At 47.6% G+C, this 20791-nt stretch overlaps 1 protein-coding gene across 17 annotated transcripts in view; it reads left to right on the plus strand.

The window, feature by feature from the left end:
• Positions 1-20791, plus strand: part of UBR4 (ubiquitin protein ligase E3 component n-recognin 4) — a 132900-nt gene that overhangs the window by 86079 nt on the left and 26030 nt on the right. For all 17 annotated transcript variants that reach the window (XM_072751017.1, XM_072751018.1, XM_072751023.1 and 14 more), the window contains 21 exons: positions 191-436; positions 1224-1392; positions 1850-1994; positions 2554-2639; positions 3332-3419; positions 3672-3865; positions 5774-6013; positions 6367-6505; positions 7251-7376; positions 7457-7585; positions 8632-8975; positions 10523-10613; positions 10961-11045; positions 11207-11334; positions 14815-14944; positions 15065-15222; positions 15913-16022; positions 16692-16833; positions 17199-17280; positions 17556-17729; positions 20036-20157. In XM_072751017.1, the coding sequence (XP_072607118.1) occupies positions 191-436; positions 1224-1392; positions 1850-1994; positions 2554-2639; positions 3332-3419; positions 3672-3865; positions 5774-6013; positions 6367-6505; positions 7251-7376; positions 7457-7585; positions 8632-8975; positions 10523-10613; positions 10961-11045; positions 11207-11334; positions 14815-14944; positions 15065-15222; positions 15913-16022; positions 16692-16833; positions 17199-17280; positions 17556-17729; positions 20036-20157 (3128 nt within the window). The remainder of the gene's footprint in view (positions 1-190; positions 437-1223; positions 1393-1849; positions 1995-2553; positions 2640-3331; positions 3420-3671; positions 3866-5773; positions 6014-6366; positions 6506-7250; positions 7377-7456; positions 7586-8631; positions 8976-10522; positions 10614-10960; positions 11046-11206; positions 11335-14814; positions 14945-15064; positions 15223-15912; positions 16023-16691; positions 16834-17198; positions 17281-17555; positions 17730-20035; positions 20158-20791) is intronic.

The raw sequence follows: 20791 nt of genomic DNA on the forward strand, positions 1-20791 counted from the left end.
AGGTAGCTGTCAGGACATTTACTAGGTTATTTGTGTACAAGGTGTGAATTCTGGGCAGCATCTGGTAGAGAAGATTCAGAACACCAGCTGGTGGGGTGGGGGCAGTCCCAGCATGTGCTGATGTGGCCCCTGTAGCACGTCTGTCCAGCACATTTGTCTCTAAGCTGAGCCCCATCTCCTCTGCCTGCAGCCGTCCTGTACTTCCTCCTCCAAGTCAGCTTCCTGGTGGATGAGGGGGTGTCCCCAGTACTGCTGCAGCTGCTCTCCTGTGCCCTGTGTGGCAGCAAAGTCCTTGCCGCGCTGGCAGCCTCGGCGGGCTCCTCGAGTGCCTCCTCCTCCACAGCCCCTGTGGCTGCCAGTTCTGGACAGGCCACGACACAGACCAAGTCGTCTACAAAGAAAAGCAAGAAAGAAGAAAAGGAAAAGGAGAAAGAGGGTAAATGTTACTCTCTTACCTTGGTGACCAGGGCAATGTGTTCTGATTTCTTGGATCACATGGTTTATGGTCCTCCTTGGAAAGGGCTTTTATCCCTATTTACTAGGACCTGATAGCTCAGAGGCTGTCCAGTATCTAGTTTTGGTTCCATTGTCAATTACACCTTGATCATGTGGATTCCCATACCAAAGAAAGGTCAGAGTGCACTAAACATTTTTAGTAACCCAAGTTTTTCCATGAAGTAATACAGGACACCTGCCTTGTGGAGAGGTTGTGAGCCTCAAATGATGCTTGTAAACATGCCTGGCGTAAACTGTTAAATCTCTACACATGGAAGCGTTTTGGCTGATTTCTTACTATCAGGAAGGCAAAAGCCTTTCTGTTTTACTGTTTCTCATGGTCCATGGAGTTCTGGGATGGGTGATTAAGGGTGGAGAGCAGTGCAGATGGTTTACGTTCTCCCAGTTAATTCTTCAGACAGCTGTTTCAGGGAGCAAACCCCTGAAAGGAGATCCCCCTCTAGGGTAACTGTATGTGTGCTCAGGGCCAGGCCTGTGTCGGCACTTCGTCCTGTGCTTTTTTGGTAGCAGTATTATTGCTGGTCTCATATGGGGTTGGCGTTTTGTTCTCCAGTAAACAAGTTAAAGTTGTTTTCAAATTAGAATCATTTAGTTGAAACTCTTAGAAATGGACTGAACTGCCTCCCTCTCCATCTGGTAGTAACAGCTTTGAGACCCTAGAGCACATTTCCTGCTTTCCAGTCCTCAGTCCTCCCCTGATTTTGCAGGTGAGAGCTCAGGCAGCCAGGAGGACCAGCTGTGCACAGCTCTGGTGAACCAGCTGAACAAATTTGCAGATAAGGAGACCTTGGTTCAGTTCCTGCGTTGTTTCCTGTTAGAGTCCAATTCTTCTTCGGTGCGCTGGCAGGCCCACTGTCTGACCCTGCATATCTACAGGTAGGGTCCCAGGGTTCATTTTGGCAGTCCAGGATCCCAGTGGACAATGTAGTTCTTTCTTGCTTTACATCACACATTCACAGTCCCAGTGTCAGTATTTATATCAGCCTGGGTCTTCTTGACTATTTTAGATGTCTGCATCAGGTTATCTGCCTTTAGCCTGTTAAAGTGATGTCTTAAGTAAGAAATGATCATTTTTCCTGAGAGGGCTGTGTTTACAAGTTTATAAAGCGACCAGGGTTCACTCTTTAGGCTACCTTCTGGAGATAGGAAAGATTGGAGCTATGCCTGTTAGGATCTACTGCCAAAAGAGTGCAGAAACAATTCGAACTTAACCCCTGGTTGTGGGGAGGTAGATATGTATATCTATAAAAATGGTACTTGGGCCTGGTTGATGAATAAAAAGAACCACAAGGTTTTCTGCTGATTGGTAATATGAACTATCCTTTATCCACAGAAACTCTAGTAAATCTCAACAGGAACTCCTGTTAGATCTGATGTGGTCCATATGGCCAGAACTCCCAGCCTATGGTCGTAAGGCTGCCCAGTTTGTGGACCTACTAGGATATTTCTCCTTGAAAACCCCACAAACAGAGAAGAAGGTAACAATTGACGTATGGTCAGAGGGGCTGACTTGGCATATTTGACCTTTTTTTCTTTTGAGTTAAGAACATGATCAACCTGCATAGGGGGTGCATATGTGAAATCTTTTTAGATGTATGGTAAGCACTGCCAACATGCGTACCACACAGATAACATATGTCAGCAAATAAGTACAGGCCCAATTTGCCTTAGCCAACAGGAGGTAATCAGGTGGGGAGGAAAATACAACCCATTAAAGTTGCTTTAGGAAAGAAGGTGTACCCCAGGTTTTCCTGGCAGCCCTGATGACATCCCTAAAAGTGTCTCTGCAATTGGATAACCATTTCATGACTTCTCCATGGGAATAGAAATTATTTTCATGTACAGGGTCTGGAGAGATGGCTGTCACTAAAGATTGTTGGACACTTGCAGGAGTTAGGCCCAGCCTTGTATGATTCTACGTGGGGGCTGAGAGGCCGGGTGCTTCTTGGACAGTATCAGCAGAAGACAAAAGTCTTTGCCAGTAAGACTTTCCCTTGGGCTTTAACTGTGGCCTTTTTTTATGGACTTCTGTTGCAGTTGAAGGAGTATTCACAGAAGGCTGTGGAAATTCTGCGGACCCAAAACCACATTCTTACCAACCATCCCAACTCCAATATTTACAAGTGAGCTTGTTCTGCTTTCTCCCTGTTTGAAGTCCCAGTTGCTATCTCCACATTGGTTGGCCTTTACATAAGAATCAATACATCTCTGCCTAGTTGGTTTTCGAATCCCTCCCATGTAGCTGAGGCCATGTGCCCATGGGGTACTCAAAATGTGACTACTAAATTAGGTCTTGGTAAGCAGAAATTTGAGAATGTCTCAATTTCAAGTGTCTAAGTCTAAATCAGATAAGTTTACAGAAAATGGCTATATTAAAAAAAACTTTTGAAAGAATATTTGCTGGTTAAACAAGCTGTTATTTCCTTAGTATTAATAGTGACTTTTTTTTCCCTCTAAACTTCATTGAGGTATAATTTATATATCCCAAAAATCACCTATTTTTAGTATAGAATTCAGTGATTTCTTTTAGTAAATTTAATTGTGACTCTTCTTGGAGTCAAATTTTAATGTCACTTTTTAGGATTCCTCTGACCTCAGAACAGCTTAGAAATAGGAACCATCTTGGTAAATTGGTTGAAATTCCCTTCCTGTGACGTCTAAGCCCTATTGGGAGTTCTCACTTTCCCTTATGTTCTTACTAGGGTGGGGCTCACTTCAGGGAATGTTGAGCAGTAGCTCGTTCATGGCTTCTTCATGAAGCTCAGTGCTTTCTAAGATGAAGATTTCCTTATGCTGAAACTGGTTTCTTCCTTAGCACCTTGTCTGGCTTAGTGGAATTTGATGGCTATTACCTGGAGAGCGATCCCTGCCTGGTGTGTAATAATCCAGAAGTGCCGTTCTGTGTAAGTGCCGTCTTCAACAGGGGCAGTCATGAGGCTTGCAGGGCTAGTGGGTTTCTTGTTACTGGAGCTTGAGTGTGGCCGCATAGGTGTTTGGTCACTGGTGGTATGAATGCTTACTTGCCACACTTACCACCCTTAATAGAAACTTTATCCGTGGATGAAGAGAGGGTTACAGTGATCAGTTTTGAAGAAGGCAGGATGAGCCAGTTACCTTGAACTGATACAGTGTTTTGTGTGTACTCCTGTGTTTAGTATATCAAGCTGTCTTCCATTAAAGTGGACACGCGGTACACCACAACCCAGCAGGTTGTGAAGCTCATCGGCAGCCACACCATCAGCAAAGTGACGGTGAAAATTGGAGATCTGAAACGGACAAAGATGGTGCGGACCATCAACCTCTATTACAACAACCGGACTGTGCAGGCCATCGTAGAGTTGAAAAACAAGTAAGGGCTCCTCAGACTTGGGAAGGGGCAGCTTGTAAGGCTTTGCTGGCTCTGATTGCTAGAATCGGGTAAAGCAGCATATCCGTAGGGATTGGTAGGATCTTCTTACCCCCTTGCGTCATGACGCAGACAAAAGTGAAACACAGTTCCTAAGGGTGTTGACAAAGGTTCTTTTAAAATCATGTCCAGTGGATGGGGATCCCTGGGTGGCTCAGTGATTTAGCGTCTGCCTTCGGCCCAGGGCGTGATCCTGGAGTCCCAGGATCAAGTCTCACATTGGGCTCCCTGCATGGAGTCTGCTGCTCCCTCTCCCTGTGTCTCTGCCTCTCTCTTTCTGGGTCTCTCATAAATAAATAAATAAAATCTATGTGTGTGTGCATATATATATGTGTATACATAGATAAATAATAATAAATTAAAAAATAATAAAATCATGTCCAGTGGAGCCTTTGGGGTATCAGGAAGCCATTCACAGCCTTGCTTGGGAGGGGAAGCTGAGTAAGGGAACTTCAGGCTCCTACTCGTGTTAATTAGGGCAGTTCTAGTTTTCTGTAACATCTATATTGGGAAGTAGTTGTCATTTTTTCAGTTAAGACACTGTTTTCTTGCTCATGGAGCAGGCAGTAGGTCTCAAGAAGCTCCTCTAGTACGCAGGCTGTCCTTCCATTTCCACATGTACCTTCCCTCTATATCTGCCCAAGTTGGATCTTTCTAGCTCACATCTTTCAGTGTCTGAGTGGGGGCATGTCATTTGTGGGCCAAAGAAGGCATCAGCGTGGGTTATAGTGTTGACTCCCAGAAACCGATCTCTTGTTGAAATCTCAGGCATTGCTGTTGGGCAGAGGACGTGAGGAGGTGCTGCTTGAATAGTAAGACTTTTGGGGCTGTTGTGCACGGAATGGAAGTATTGGTATCACTCTGAGCGGCAGAGTAAAGCTAGAGTTTACCGGGGGATCCCTGGGTGGTGCAGCGGTTTGGCGCCTGCCTTTGGCCCAGGGTGTGATCCTGGAGACCCGGGATCGAGTCCCACGTCGGGCTCCCGGTGCATGGAGCCTGCTTCTCCCTCTGCCTGTGTCTCTGCCTCTCTCTTTCTCTCTGTGTGACTATCATAAATAAATAAAAATTAAAATTAAAAATTAAAAAAAAAAAGTTTACCACATCAGCGGACGGCTGCTAGGAGCACTGCCTGCAGGAAGTTTTCTTCCTTTGAGGAATAGCTAACATTGGTGACCTGCAAGTAGAAGCTGCTCACTGGGATAACCCACTGCCTTTGGAGGAGGTGGATTTCATTTTGTGTCGTGTAGCATCGGTGCAGCAGCTGGAAGCTCAGACTCTGTAGTAAGACCATGGGTTTACACCCCCACCCTCCTACCTGTCTCGACATGGGAGTTGTTGTGCTGCCTATGTTTCTTTAACTGTAAAATGGAGATAAGTCCACTCTTAGGGTATTATTTTGAGGATTAGAACTAGTTTAGTGTATGTAATGTGCTGAGAAAAGAGCCTAGCACATATTAAGTGCCCAATAAATATTACCTGTGATTAATGTGATTATTCTAAATTATTATATGCCTTTTTTTTTTCTTTTTTGTCTGTACTTGGCACATGGTACCTCTTGGGATTCAGGCTTCAGGGCAGCATACTTTTGGAGTAATGTCTTTTATTTTTCTAGAATCTGAAAAAATGATCTACAGAGCACTGTAAAGTGCTTATATTCTTTTCTATAGTGAATATTTTAAAAATTAGGTTGGTATTATTTGCTGTATCTTCACTTCTTAAAGTGATCATCACTACCTTAGGAGAACACACGGGGACAGTCTTGCCCTTTGTCTCCTCAGACCGCTGTCACTGGAGGGGTATGAGAGTGGCTCCCCGGCCCTCTATCCCTCTAGCTGCCGCTCTCTCTCCTAGGCCGGCTCGCTGGCATAAAGCTAAGAAAGTTCAGCTGACCCCTGGGCAGACAGAGGTGAAGATCGACCTGCCCTTGCCCATTGTGGCCTCCAACCTGATGATTGAGTTTGCGGACTTCTACGAAAACTATCAGGCCTCCACAGAGACCCTGCAGTGCCCCCGCTGCAGTGCCTCCGTCCCTGCCAACCCAGGGGTCTGTGGCAACTGTGGAGAGAATGTCTACCAGTGTCACAAGTGCAGGTGAGGGGGAGAGTGTGTCGCTCCGGTTGGGGCCACATATGTCCCTTGTATCCCCTACAAGAGTCTTGGTGTTTGCTGCCTTCATCATTATTGGAGGGTTATGGGTGTGTGGAGTTCAAGGCTAGAAGGTGGGGGAAAGAGCGATGCCTGCGCCTGTCCCGTGGTAGCCTTGGGGTGGGGATCCCTCAGCTTAGTTCCAAGTCATCCTTTCTCATTACCTAGTTGTGTAAGCACCCTCACCTCTCGTCATCCTGACACAGTTCCAGAATATGCGTGTGGCACTCACAGTCCCTGCACACCACTCCAAACCTCTGCTGCCGCCCCTCCCTGACCCAAACATTTTGGTTCTTTAGGTCCATCAACTACGATGAAAAAGATCCCTTCCTCTGCAATGCCTGTGGTTTCTGTAAATACGCTCGCTTCGATTTTATGCTCTATGCCAAGCCTTGCTGTGCAGTGGATCCCATTGAGAATGAAGAAGACCGGAAGAAGGTGAGGCTGGGTCTGTCCTATACTCAAGGATAGTGGCTTTGCTCTGAGCTTTGGGCAGCAGTGCTATTGGAGGGCAGTGTGCTTTTCCTTCTCACCCAAGTCTTCCTCGACTCAGCACTCTCTTCAGGACCTGGCTTTCAGGCGGGTGCAGATAATGGCATTGGAACATATGATTTACATAGGACTTTGGAGCATGTTGGCAGTGAACTAGAATGTCTCAAGGGGCACGTAACTTTAGATTTGGAAAGGCAGGAAGAAGTCGGATGAGTGCCTTGCATTTATTCCAGAGATGTGTTGTATTACAGCTGTTGTCCTTCCAGCAGTGTCTGCTTATCCAGGGTCTGGTTCTCAGTCTGTGTGGTGTGGTGGGACTAGGGATTAGATGATAGTCAAAAGTGGGGAGCTTTTGGGATTGCTGCTAGAAGCAGCATGGGAAGCAAGAGAACATTTAGCTATGAAGTCAGAAGGACCAAAGTTCCAGTTCCTGCTGTGTCTTTTTAGTGCTGTGTGACCTAGTGTAAATGACTTCTCTCAGCATTGTGTATTTTTATGTATGTTGTGTTAGATACATATTGTATGTTACTATAAATAATGTACCAACCCCAGGGATTATTGTGAGGAATACAAGTGATGAATGTATGAAACGCAGAACCTGACCTGTAGGAAATGTTTCAGGAAACGGATAGCAGTTGGGATCACTCAAGAAGGAACAGCCTTCACACATAGCTCTGTCTTCTCCTGCTAGGCTGTTTCCAACATTAATACGCTTCTGGACAAAGCTGACCGAGTGTATCACCAGCTGATGGGACACCGGCCACAGCTGGAGAACCTGCTCTGCAAAGTGAACGAGGCAGCCCCTGAAAAGCCGCAGGTAACCCCAAGCTAGTGGGGCATCTGGAGAAGGCTCTGGGTCTGAAGCAGGAGGCTGACAGCATACCTCTTGGGTTGCAGGATGACTCGGGGACAGCCGGGGGCATCAGTTCCACTTCAGCCAGCGTGAATCGGTACATCCTGCAGCTGGCTCAGGAGTACTGTGGAGATTGCAAGAACTCGTTTGATGAGCTTTCCAAAATCATCCAGGTAGAGGAACGGGAGCCGCTCTAGTGTTCTGTCAAGTGTTACCCCTCCTGTTTTCAGAGCAGGCCTGTTGCCCCCCTCCGGCAGTTCAAATCTTGGGTTTCCCTTGCCCAGTTGGCTGAAAAGGCAAGGTCTAGGTCGCTGCACCATTTAGCTTCTCTCCCACTATAGTTTCTGGTGCTTGGCAGAGACCTGAATTTGTTCCAGAAGACTGAGGGTAACAGATGATTATAAATCTGTTTTCCTTGGCCCATTCACAACTCATCTTTCAGCAGAGGGGTTGCAAGTTTTAAAAAACTGGGTGTCAAGATTCTGTTCCCTCTTTTTTCTGATATGCCATATTTGTAGACTGGAAGGGCAGGGCACACCAATGCCAGTCAACCAAGGTGGGCTGTGAGGCCAATGGAATATTGCTGACCTAATCTCTGTGGGATGGGAGGCTGGCCACAGACAAGCTGGTTCTTTGCCCCCCAGAATTGTCTTTGTTTCATGGGCCTACATCTCTGATCTTTGTGTTTGTTCTTTATGAGACAGCATTACATGGAGGTTAAGGACATGTGCTTCTGATCAGGGCTTGAGTTCTGATTCTGCCATTTGTCTTGGGCACACAAACCTTCCTAAGCTTCAGCTTCCTGCTCTGTAAAACAAGGATGAAGTATTTAATGGGTGGGGTCATCACAAAGATTAAATTAGATCATGCACGTACAGTGTTTGTCTTATTTATTTATTTATTTACTTATCTGTTTATATATGTATTTATCTAGCTATCTTTCTACCTACTTATTTAGTTGACAGAGGAGGAACAGGCAGGGAGAGCAGCAGAGGGGGAGGGAGAAGCAAGCTCCACATGGAGCCAGGAGCCCAAGGTGGGGTCAATTCCAGGACCCTGAGATCATGACCTAAGCCAAAGGCAGACACTTAACCGACTAAGCCACCCAGACACCCCTAAAGTGTTTTTTCAAACCAAACCTGATTTCTAGTTAGCTTTCTCTTTCTCCTTCCTTTAATTGCTAATTTGTATCTCTTTTATCTTTTTTTTTTTTTCTTAGAAAGTCTTTGCTTCACGAAAAGAGTTGTTGGAATATGACCTGCAACAGAGGGAAGCGGCCACCAAATCGTCCCGAACCTCCGTGCAGCCCACTTTCACTGCCAGCCAGTACCGCGCCTTATCTGTCCTGGGCTGTGGCCACACATCCTCCACCAAGTGCTACGGCTGCGCCTCGGCTGTCACAGAACATTGTATCACACTGCTCCGGGCCCTGGCCACCAATCCGGCCCTGAGGCACATCCTCGTCTCCCAGGGCCTCATCCGGGAGCTCTTTGATTACAATCTCCGTCGGGGCTCTGCAGGCATGCGGGAGGAGGTCCGCCAGCTCATGTGCCTGCTAACTCGGTCAGAGCCTGCCTTGGGATTGTGGACACAGTAACTCCTGCTGGCACGGAAATTGGTGGTAGCAGCCGTGCTGGGAGCTTGGGGGTGCAAAGTGTGGTGTTTGTCACTGCCAGACGGGCTGGCTTACTTAGGAGGGCGGAAGAGCAGGAGATGGCCAGGGGTCTGGGTAAGCAGACTCTGAGCATTTGAGACCAGATTTCCTCATAAAAAGAATATTTGGCTTGTACTTTGTTGGTTCCAGTGAAGTTCCCTGAACAGTCTCTGGATTCTGGTGAGGGAAGTGAAGGGAGTGACCGGGCACTTGGACTTCAGACTCACATGGAAGAGGCCAGTGGAACAGTGTAGCCTAGCAGTGAAGCTTAGGCTCAGTATTTGATCTCTGTGCTTTGGACAGCTTACCTACCTTCCCTGAGCTGAGGTTTTCGTCATCTGAAAAATACTGATAATAATAGTAAATACCTTAAAGGCTTGTGGCGAAGGTGGAATGGTATAACTCGTGGGCAATAACTTGTATTTATCGAGTACTAGTATTGTGGATGCAGTCGCCAGAGCTAGATTTACTAAGTGTGCGACATGAGTTCCGGGACATGTTAGGTGATCGGTAACTGTTTCTTGCTGTATTATTTATTCACTTAGTGGGTGTTTTTTGAGCATCTGCTGAATGCCAGGCACTGTTCTGGACTCTGCAGTGGTAAATGAAACAGAGTCCCTACTTCCTGGAGCCTGCAGTCCAGGTGGGGAGAACTGTAGAAAGATACTTGCACAAGTACAGTGTCAGGAGATTGGGTTGTGAAAGGGAGGTACAGCTGGGGTGGCACCCCTGGGGTGGCAGGGATTGCTGTTGGGAGAAGGTGGTCAGAGAAGACGTGTGTGAAGTAAGGGGACAAGCCATGAAGATGTCTCAGCTGTGGTTGCACACATAGGAAACCTCACATTTAAGAGCAAGAGGCAGGCCTGTGCTGGGGATGATGCGGGAGCTGTGTAGGTGGTGTGAAGGAGGCCACCTGGGAAACAGGAAGGAGAATGAGACGTTTCTGGGGGCCAGATCCTAGGGGGATCTTTTAGGCCATTGGAAGGACTCTGGTTTTTATTCAAAACAGGGCAGGAAGTGAGAAAGTGATCTAGTACAATTGACATTGTCATGACTAATACAGACGTTCTTATGGTGAGGCGTCAGTGGGAAATGTGGGTATCTCATGGGAGGTAAAGTGGAGGCAGATGGAGAAAATGAGGAAAGTGTTGTAACCCATCCTGGTAGGGGGTCCCCCGAATTCAGAGATTGGAGGATGTGGTGCACCAGGCAGTGCCTGGGGAGGTCTCTTTAACCTGGGCTGTGCATGGGGAGATCTCTTGGATGCTGTAGTTGCTCTCCCCAGTGACTGCTGTGGGGCAGGTGGCTGCGATGGGCACTCTCTTACAGATCCAGGTCTTGTGGGGCCAATTTGTCGTCAGGCCCGTGGGGAGGCTAGGTGGCCCTTGGCATTGAGTGCCTTTTCTCTGTGCTCCTTCAGGTAGGTAACAGGACTTCCATTTCTTTGTTTCCCCAGAGACAATCCAGAAGCCACCCAGCAAATGAATGACTTGATTATTGGCAAAGTCTCCACTGCCCTGAAGGGCCACTGGGCCAATCCCGATCTGGTGAGCAGGACAGCCATACTCTGACTCCTTCCTCTTTCTCCTGCGTTCCCTCGCTTTCTTTCCATCAGTCTCCCTGCCGTGGCTAGGGAGGCAAGGAACAGCAGCCTGGAGAGCTCTTACCCTAGAATGACTGTCCCAGGTCAGAGCCAGCCTCAGGGAGAAGAGAAATTGGTGGTTGGCTGGATGGAGTACAGGGGTCTCTACCCCTCCTTTCTCTTTCTGATGGTGCCACCGAGTACTAGACATCTTAGTTCTGAGTTCCCTGATCAGAGCTTGGACCTAAGCCCCAGTCCTGGTCTCACTTGCAGACTCTCCTCTTTTCATGTCTCCTCTCGTTGGCCTTCTAGGCAAGCAGCCTTCAGTATGAAATGCTGTTGCTGACAGATTCCATCTCAAAGGAGGACAGCTGCTGGGAACTCCGGTTACGCTGTGGTGAGCTGGTTAGGGGCTTTTCAGAAAGGGGATGGGGGCTTCAGGTGCAGTCCTAGCCACAGAGGTGGTGGGGCAGGGCAGCCGCCATGGACAGCCTTGCTGGAGCAGGTACAGGGTGCTATGACTGAGACTTGGCCTGTCCTTCCTATCCTTGCCCCTAGCTCTCAGCCTTTTCCTCATGGCCGTGAACATTAAGACTCCTGTGGTTGTGGAGAACATTACCCTCATGTGCCTGCGGATCTTGCAGAAGTTGATTAAACCACCTGCTCCAACCAGCAAGAAGAACAAGGTACCGGGCGGGGAGTCACAGAGAGCAGGGCGGCGGCCCCCTCCTTCCCCAGCCAGCATGGTGTCCTGCCTTACCCGGCACTCAGCCTGCTCGTGGTGGGGCACCAGCACTTCCTTTGCCATATTTCAGCAGATAGGAGTTTTTTTTTTTGTTTTTTTTTTTTTGTTTTTTAAGATTTTATTTATTCATAAGAGACCCAGAGAGAGAGATTGAGAGAGAGAGAGAGGCAGAGACACAAGCAGAGGGAAATGCAGGATACATGCAGGGAGCCCGACGTGGGACTCAATCCCGGGACTCCAGAATCACGCCCTGGGCTGAAGGCAGGTGCTAAACTGCTGAGCCACCCAGGGATCCCCCCCCCCCTTTTTAAAGATTTTATTTATTAGGAGTTGGGATTTTTGAGAAAGAAGGTTTCTCAGAGGAAAGTCAAGGGTAAAATAAACATGAAAATCAAGAGCCTTGAATAAGACAGCTTTACTGGAGGACTGTCCTTCCAGTCCCATTGGAGAACAGAGGACTCACAGCTCCCAGAGAGCACAGTGTTCTTTCCTGCCCCTGTGACTTTGACCATGCAACATGGTGCTTTGGTGAAGATCCTAGGCTCTGAAGCAAGACTTCACATCCCAGCTCTTCTATTTACTAGCCTTGTGACTTTGGGCAAGTTACTGACTCAGGCTCCTCAGATTGCCCATCTCTGAAATGAGAGCACAATACATTGTGAAGAATCAGTTACTTGATGCGGTCACATGCCCAGAATGCTGTGTGGCTCATGTTAGTCCCTAGTAAATGGTGGCTGCCGCTGCATGCTGTCTACTATGTGTAGGATCTCCCCTCTCAGTGGACTGCTCCTTAGAAGATCCAGTTCCCTGCTAGGCTGGTTGTGAGCTCCTTGAACCCAGGGATGTTAGTTTAGACGTTTATTTTATGTCCAGGGCAGAGTGTAATATCTAGCAGATGACAGCCACTCAGTGAATCATTAAGTGAGAGAGGAAAGCCAAGTTTTATTCTAAAATAACCATAGCCTAGCCCCAGATTGATGTGCTTGTAACAGCCTTTGGAAAACATGGACCATAATTCTTCTTCACGGCCATGCCTGAGGCTCTCTGTCCCTTACTCCTCTGTGGTCCTTGGGCTATTTGATTCCTGCCCCATCCTGATAGAATCCTTTGGTGAGAACAGTCTTTAACATTGTAGGAAGACTGCTTTCTGAGTGGTTAGCACTAGGGAGGAAGCTGGATCCTGAACAGTTTACTGAATTTTCTTTGACTCTCCTCTTCCTAGACAGTCCTTAGAAAAGGCAGGGCAGGAACGCCTGGGTGGCTCAGCGGTTGAACGTCTGCCTTTGGCTCAGGGCATGATCCCAGCATCCGGGATTGAGTCCCCTATTGGGCTCCCTGAGAGGAGCCTGCTTCTCCCTCTGCCTAGGTCTCTGTGTGTCTCTCATGAATAAATAAAAATCTTTTAAAAAGCTGGGGCAGGGCGGGGGTGGGGGGCGGGGGGAGGAGGCCAGCCCCAGTGGCCCAGCGGTTTAGCACCACCTTCAGCCCATGGTGTGATCCTGGAGACCCGGGATGGAGTCCCGTATCTGGCTCCCTACATGGAGCCTGCTTCTCCCTCTGCCTGTGTCTCTGCTTCTCTCTCTCTCTCTCTCTCTCTCTGTTTCTGTCATGAATAAATAAATAAAATCTTAAAAAAAAAAAAAAGGCAGGACTGAAGTATCCATCTTCCTTCCCTTTGGTGAGGTTTATTTCCCCTCAGAGCTCATTCTCAGATAAAATTGGCCTTTGATTGAAGAAGAACCCCACTTTCAGATAACCATCAATTTTTCCAGAGTGAGGCAGCAGATTTCTAGAGTCGCTTACCCTTTAAGCACCAGAGCCCTGTGTCAATGTTCACACTGTGCTTAATGCTAGCCTAGAGAAAGCTAGGGACATTGGGACTCCCAGATGCCGGGTGTTGCCCAGACTATCCAGGAATCTGTGAGGTCAGTGTCTGTTGCAGAATCTTCCGCTGACCCTGTTTGCCCCTCCAGGTCTGGCACCATTGGTGCTAAGGGCACATATTCAGTGGTGGGTTGGGCTGCTGGAGCCTCAGTGGGAAAGGCGACAGCTCCCAGCCACCCTCCTGGCCGGGTTCCTCACTGTCCTGTGCTTTGACTCAAGGGGATCCTAGATGAAGCAGCACAAGTGAATTTTAGTAAATCTTGACTCTGGTGTACTTGTGTTTTTAATATTCAGTGTGGAAGTACACAGAAGTGCTCCTGCTACAGCACTTGTCTTGAGAAGCACATGGGGTATTATTTCAGATGCAGGCTGAGCCAGATGCTTTTCTTATGGAGCCCCTGTAAGAAAATGTGCTTGGGAAAATGTGCACCAGGCCAGTTGTGGTCATTCAGAATTGGGTGTTTGGCAGACATTTTCTTTAAAAATGAATGAAGTATGCCTGTCACTTTAGAGGCATTGGCATAACTCAGTGAACCAGTGTTTTCCAAATGACCAGCAAATGCTACAGAATCATGAGTAGGTAAAACGAGTTTTAGTATAATGGACTATGAAAAGTTTATCCATTGATTTCAGCTTCCATGTAACAGCCAATCTTTAAGAACCTATAACTTGTTAATAGTAGTATCAGAAAGAAAGAAACCCACAATTAAATGAGCAGTCTAGTAAAACATTCTTATTCTTCTGTTTTCCAGCTGTGTATCTGTATGCAGCTGGGTGTTTTTCATGCACTTCAGCACAAACAACTTCTCCCAAACAGTTGGAACACAGAAGTAGGTTGGAGAATCCAGCTCCTACTAAGGCAGTCTGTTAGGCAAATTTTCAAAAACCTAAAAGTGTCACTTCTTCAGATGATTTTTACTTTGGAAATATAAAAAATGTCATTTAGGTAAATAAGTAGTGGGTTTGTTCTCATTTTTAAATGAAATTAGTAAATATTTTAAGAATTTCTCATGCTTCTTAGCTTGGTAAATATCAATAGAATCATACGTACAAAAGCTATTTAGAGTCTTCAGTAATTTTTTAAGAGTGAAGGAGTCCTGAGGCCAAAAAGCTTGAGAACGGCAAGCTTAGAGTACTGTATGGATCTCTCTGCTGTGCACCTTAGTTTTGCTTAGTAGTGGCTCTTAAAATTCTGGAGACTGCTCAGAGACTCCTTGAAGATTTAGGTTAAGGAAACTGTGAGTCAGGTTTGGGATAGGAACTGGTGTTTGTGGTTGTAGGATGGTCTATAGGAAGCCAGCTACATCTTATCCTCTACAGTCAAAGCAGTGACTTGAAGCCCAGCATGGAGTTGGTGCTGCTAAATTGGGCCAAAATGCTTTAACAGGAACACATATTTGGGCATAACTGATACAAACGTTGATCCTTCTGATCCTTGCTTTTGCATATGTCCTGCTGGGGCGTATGTGCCATTGTATTGGAGCCCAACTCAGGTATGCTCTGAAGCTCCCCACCCTGTTTGGCCTTCCACCTGCAGGACGTCCCTGTTGAAGCCCTCACCACAGTGAAACCGTACTGCAATGAGATCCATGCCCAGGCTCAGCTGTGGCTCAAGAGAGACCCCAAAGCATCCTATGAATCCTGGAAGAAGTGTCTTCCTATCAGAGGTATGTCTATCTCTTCAAGACCGGGGAAGTCAACCCTCTTACCCATATCATGACAGCCCTGCAATCCCTACTTTCTGTCACTTCCTTTCCTTGCCCCTGGTGAACCCCTGTGCCTGCCAGGAATAGATGGCAATGGGAAGTCCCCCAGCAAGTCAGAGCTCCGCCACCTCTATTTGACCGAGAAGTACGTGTGGAGGTGGAAACAGTTCCTGAGTCGTCGTGGGAAGAGGACGCCCCCCTTGGATCTCAAACTAGGCCATAACAACTGGCTGCGGCAAGTGAGTGACCACGTGCTCGGCCCTCTCCCTGCTGCCCCAGATGCCAGGCAGCCCATTTCTGCTCCTCCCCATGTGTCTGCTCTGCTCTCTCTTCCTTTCAGATATAGGAAGCAATGGGAGGTTCTTGGTTGTAGCCACCAGTGTGGTAGACTGGTCAAGACAGGATTTTCCTGTGCCTTTCTCAAGCTGGTGTGCTTGCCACTATCCTCCCTGGCCCCTTAACCAGAACAAAGCCTCAATGCTACACTTTTCTCCTTTCATCCCTACCTCCTGCTGCCCTCTCCCTCCTTGTTCTGTCCAACATAAGGAAGGATTAAAGTAATTAAGGGCATCCACTTGTCCACTAATATATAAAATGAGAAATATTTTATTAGGTAGAAGTATTTAGTGTATAGCTATCCCAAAAATAGAGTTAAAAGAAATGTATGCTAAGAAAAAGACTTGATTATTTGACTAGTTCAGTCATTAGGGGCACCCTCCAGATTGCTTGAGGAAGAAATTTTCCATGAAGAAGGGGACTCCCGAGCAACCACGGTTGCATCTGGCATTAGCTGTTGGTTTTCACCTTTAATCTTTTCCCTGAGAAGTGCCCAAAGGACTTCTGGAAGGGTGGCGGTTGATTGTGTCATGTTGGGGGCCTGGCGAGGCAGGCTGTCCCCTGAGCTGGAGCTTCTCTCCTGTGTCCTGCAGGTGCTCTTCACTCCAGCAACGCAGGCAGCCAGGCAGGCAGCCTGCACCATTGTGGAAGCTCTTGCCACCATTCCCAGCCGCAAACAGCAGGTCCTTGACCTCCTCACCAGGTACTGCTTGAGTGGGGGTGGAAGAGTGTTCAGGCTTCACCTGGGGTCAGCTTTCCCTATTTTCCTGGGGGAATCAGTAGGTCAGGATGATAGAAGGCACACCTGGGCTCCATACCCATATTGTGCTGCATAGAAGAGCACAAAACAGGAAAGGACTAGAAGCTGAGTGGTTCTGGTAATAGAACATCAGCACTGGTAGCTCACGGTCGTTAAGGTCGTAGAAGCATGTAAATGTGCAGCCTGCCCCATCTCATTTCATCCTCATAGCAGCCTAGGCTTGATGTGGTTGAGGGACTTGTCAGCTGAAGACAGGATTGGAATCCAGGCAGTGGAGTTCCAAAGCCCACACCATCAGCCACTAAACTCCGTGGTACAGTTGCCTTCTCCACAAGCCACTCCGAACTACAGTCTCGCTCTCCGGATAGGCACTCTTAAATCTCGGTGCCAGTTGGTCCAAATGAGTATAGTTCACTGCATCGTGTCCCCATTGTGTGCGCATGTTATCCCCACATGTGGGGAGTTCCCCGGTGGGAAGTTTGGGGTTTCCTGAGGTGCCCAGAAAGAAGCGGGGGAGCGCAGGACAGCAGAGGACGAGGTGGGAGGAGCGGAGGGTGCCTGTTGGAGCCACTGGAGCGGAGTTCTCACAGTGCTCTGTCTCCCTTGGGGCAGCTACCTGGACGAGCTGAGCATAGCTGGCGAGTGTGCTGCTGAGTACTTGGCTCTCTACCAGAAGCTCATCACGTCGGCCCACTGGAAAGTCTACCTTGCAGCTCGGGGAGTCCTGCCCTACGTGGGCAACCTCATCACCAAGGTAGCCGCCCCTCTGCTCAGGAGAGCCCTTTTCTGTTTCTGCTTTAATCCTTCATGCCATCCTTCTTGGCGGAGAAGAAATGTTGTTGAAAAATTTATCTTTATAGCTTTGTGTATCATAAGGAGGCAGCAACCTGCTGGGGGCATTTCGGCTGTTCCTGGTCTTTGAGCCATCCCTTACCATCATTGTAAACTGCCCCCAGCTTTTTAGGAGTTCTGCACAGGTTTAGCTCAAGGGGTCATTGGGATAAAACGGTTACTGCAGAGTGTCTAGTTGCTGTTGCGGGTTCCTGGACTGCAACTGGAGGGGGCCAACATCGTCAGCCGTGCTGTGCTGTTACTAACTCTGCCTGTTGTTCTGTATAGGAGATTGCCCGCTTGCTGGCCCTGGAGGAGGCCACCCTGAGCACTGACCTGCAGCAGGGTTACGCCCTCAAAAGTCTCACAGGTAGACTGAGCCTCCGGGTCTTTCCTTTAGGCACCCTGGGTATAGTTTGGGGGCTGACCTTTGTTCTTAGGGCACAGAGACTGACTCTGTTCTCTCTTGTGTTGACTCAGTGCCTATTTAAACTCTGTGTGTTCCTCTTTGGTGGGCTGACATTTTTGAGCACCTGCTCTGCTTGGAAGTTGCTTTGGAGTTGATCATAATCTTTGGAAGTCATGAATTTCCTTACTGTTATTCCCATTCAGAGCCCTGGCAGCAGCTTTTTTCTGTCCCCACAGGCCTTCTTTCCTCCTTTGTTGAGGTGGAGTCCATCAAAAGACATTTTAAAAGTCGTTTGGTGGGTACTGTGCTGAATGGATACCTGTGCTTGCGAAAGCTGGTGGTGCAGAGGACCAAGCTGATCGACGAGACCCAGGACATGCTGCTTGAGATGCTAGAGGACATGACCACAGGTAGCACTGCCCAGCGGCCCAGAGCAGGGGGGATGCCTGCTAGAAGACGATGGCAGGCTTCTCTCTACTTTGAGAAAAGAGGGCGAGAAGCTCTGCTTGGAGCTGTGTCCTCAGATTGGTGTCTTTGCTTTCTGGAAAATTCTCCACCATCATCTCCTCAGTTGTCTTTGCCCCAGTCTCTCCATCAACCTTGTGCAACCCATCCTCTCATCCATTTCTCTTTACTGCTCTGTTCTGGGCCCATCTCACGATCTCTTTATGCTGACTTTGGAGGATTTTTTCAGTTCTTTTATGTAGTTCACTAGTTTTTTTCTTCACTGTGTTAGCTCTGTAGTCTACCTGTTGAGTCTTTGTGGTTCTCTATAGGTCACTTGTTTTTCACTCACATTTTCCATTCCTCTTGTAATTTGCAAACATAGCAAACATTTCTGTGTCTGATAATTCTAATGCTTGAAATATTTATCCAATTCTGCTGTTTGTTATTCCAGCTCTTGATTGTGATGCCTTAAATCTTTTGTATTTTGTGATTTTTGACTGTGAGCTCATGTTTCAGGGTTTTTTCTGTGGAAATTTTTTTTTTTTTAAAGATTTTAAAAAACTATTTTTTTTAGAGATAGAGTGCGGGGAGGGGGGGACAGGGATGGTGAGGCAGACTCCCTGCCAAGTGCCAACGCCTTACATGGGGCTCGAGCTCAAGACTCCGAGATCATGACCTGAGCCAAAACCAAGAGTTGGATGGTCAGCTGAGCCACCCAGGCACCCTCTGTGAAAATTCTTTAGGACCTAAGCCAAGTATGGGTTTCTCCAGTGAGGATTTGTAACTGCTCCTGCAAAGCATGTCTAGGCACTGCCGAAGACTGGGGTAGTCGTTCATGAAGTTCTGAGCTTCAGGTTTTGTAGACCTCCTTAGGTGGTATGAAGTTTGAGCCACAGACGCCTGGGAGGGGCAGCCTGTTATGAGTTCTTTCCAGGGAGATCTTTTTCTCCTCTACTCCATGCCAGATTATAAGGGAACACCATTTCATTTTTGTGACTTGCCTGGGGAAGAGTGAGTTACTTCTAGTTGACCCTTATACCATGATGTAGCTCTTTTGGGGCACCAGACTTTTGTGTGTGGGGAGGGGTTCCCACTAGATTCTTCACCTTGGCAGACCTGGGGATTTGTGTCTAGCTCTCAAATCCTGGCAGGTTCTGGAAACCAAAGCTCAGACACCAACTTCCTCTGTAGGTTTCGAATATCTCCTAGTTTTGGGTTTTGATTTGTCTTTGCTAGTGTGACACAGTTCACTGATAAATGTTACTTAAGTGGTGAGGAGTGGGAATAGATCAGGAAGTGTAGTCTGTCATAATTTCAAACATGAAGACATTCCTGATGTATTTTCATCATGCCATGCTGAGCCAGTTTGTGACCTTGCCATGTCAGTTGGACCCTCTCCCCCCCTTTTTAAAGATTTTATTAATTTATTCATGAGACACACACTCACAGAGGCAGAGACCTAGGCAGAGGGAGAAGCAGGCACCATGCAGGGAGCTCGATGTGGGACTCAATCGCAGGTCCCCAGGATCACACCCCGGGCTGAAGGTGGCGCTGAACCGCTGAGTCACCCGGGCTGCCCCTACTTCCCTTTTTAAAAAATATTTTATTTTATTCATTTGAGAGCGCATGAGCAGGGGGAGGAACGGAGGGAGAGGGAGACAATTTCTAGCTGACTTTGTGCTGAGTGCAGAGCCTGTCACGGGGCTTGATCCCAGGACCTTGAGGTCATGACCTGAGCCGAAACCAAGAGTCAGACGGTCAGACGCTTAACTAACTGAGCTGCCCAAGCCTCCCACAGTTGGATCCTTTTGAAGCATATTCCTTCTGTGACTTGAAGTTGTCTCTCTGGTTTGTAGAGGATCGTCCGCCTTTATCACTTAAGGTTGAAGCTTAAAGCTATAATTTCCCTTTGATTTGCCTGGAATACAGTTAGGATTGTTGTTTGACATTTTTGAGTACCTGTTTTGGCCAAAAGGATGCTAGTTAAATAAAGCATAGTTCCTCTCCTTGAAGTGATCATTCTGAGAGGAAGCAAGATGCATTATGTTGACTTGGGCACTCTGGCTTTCAAATGCCCAAGTGTGGTCTGAGCATGGAAATCAGTCAGCTTCAAGTTTCCAGTTGAAATATTGATATTGTCATGCAGGGCATTTAAAAATTTACCAGAAAGAAAGAACCTGCTGGTGATTGTGCTTCATGTAAAGTCTCATCAGGGTTTGTGTATGTGAAGCTCTCTCCCAACTGACGTGGCCACTTTGATTTCTGGCAGGTACAGAATCGGAAACCAAGGCCTTCATGGCTGTGTGCATCGAGACAGCCAAGCGCTACAACCTGGATGACTACCGGACGCCTGTCTTCATCTTTGAGAGGCTCTGTAGCATCATTTATCCCGTAAGCCATGCTTCTTCCTGTGCTTCCCAGGGGTCCGTGTGCGCCATTCTGCCAGGAAACCTGTTAGTTATGGGTGGTCTAACCAGTTGTGGGCCATTTAGTTACCGTTTTAGAAAGCTCCGATGACAACACAGAGACACTTTCTTAATTTTCTCGCTCTTAATGATGGGAAATCTGATGACCTTCCTTGGTCTTATGTCCTAGATTGAAGGTCTAGACCAATCTTAAGAATGGGGTCTAACCCCCCCTTGCTAAGATCCTGCTGCTTTACCCATTCAGTATGCTGTGAAAGAAGCAATATTGAGCTAGAGTGAAGAAATGCTCCCTCTCTTTCTGCTTTCCCCACCTCTGTTTAGTGTACACACACACATGCACATGTGTTTGTTTCTCTCGCCTAGCTATCCGAGAGCATGGTATGGCCCAAAGACCCTCTCCTGCTGAAAAATATCGGCGTTATCAGTTAATGATGAGAGTTCTTTGGGGTTTCGTGTGCCTGAGTGTTACATAATAGAAAGACCCTCCTTTTGGTGTGGGGGTCATCAGTGGCAGAGTCGTCCCACCATGGATGGGCTAGCATTGCTTGAGGCGAGCAGGAGGAGGAAAGCCCTCTCTCCTTGGTTCAGTAATAGCTTTG

This window comes from Vulpes vulpes, chromosome 2, assembly GCF_048418805.1.
Source record: "Vulpes vulpes isolate BD-2025 chromosome 2, VulVul3, whole genome shotgun sequence".
NCBI lineage: Eukaryota > Metazoa > Chordata > Mammalia > Carnivora > Canidae > Vulpes > Vulpes vulpes.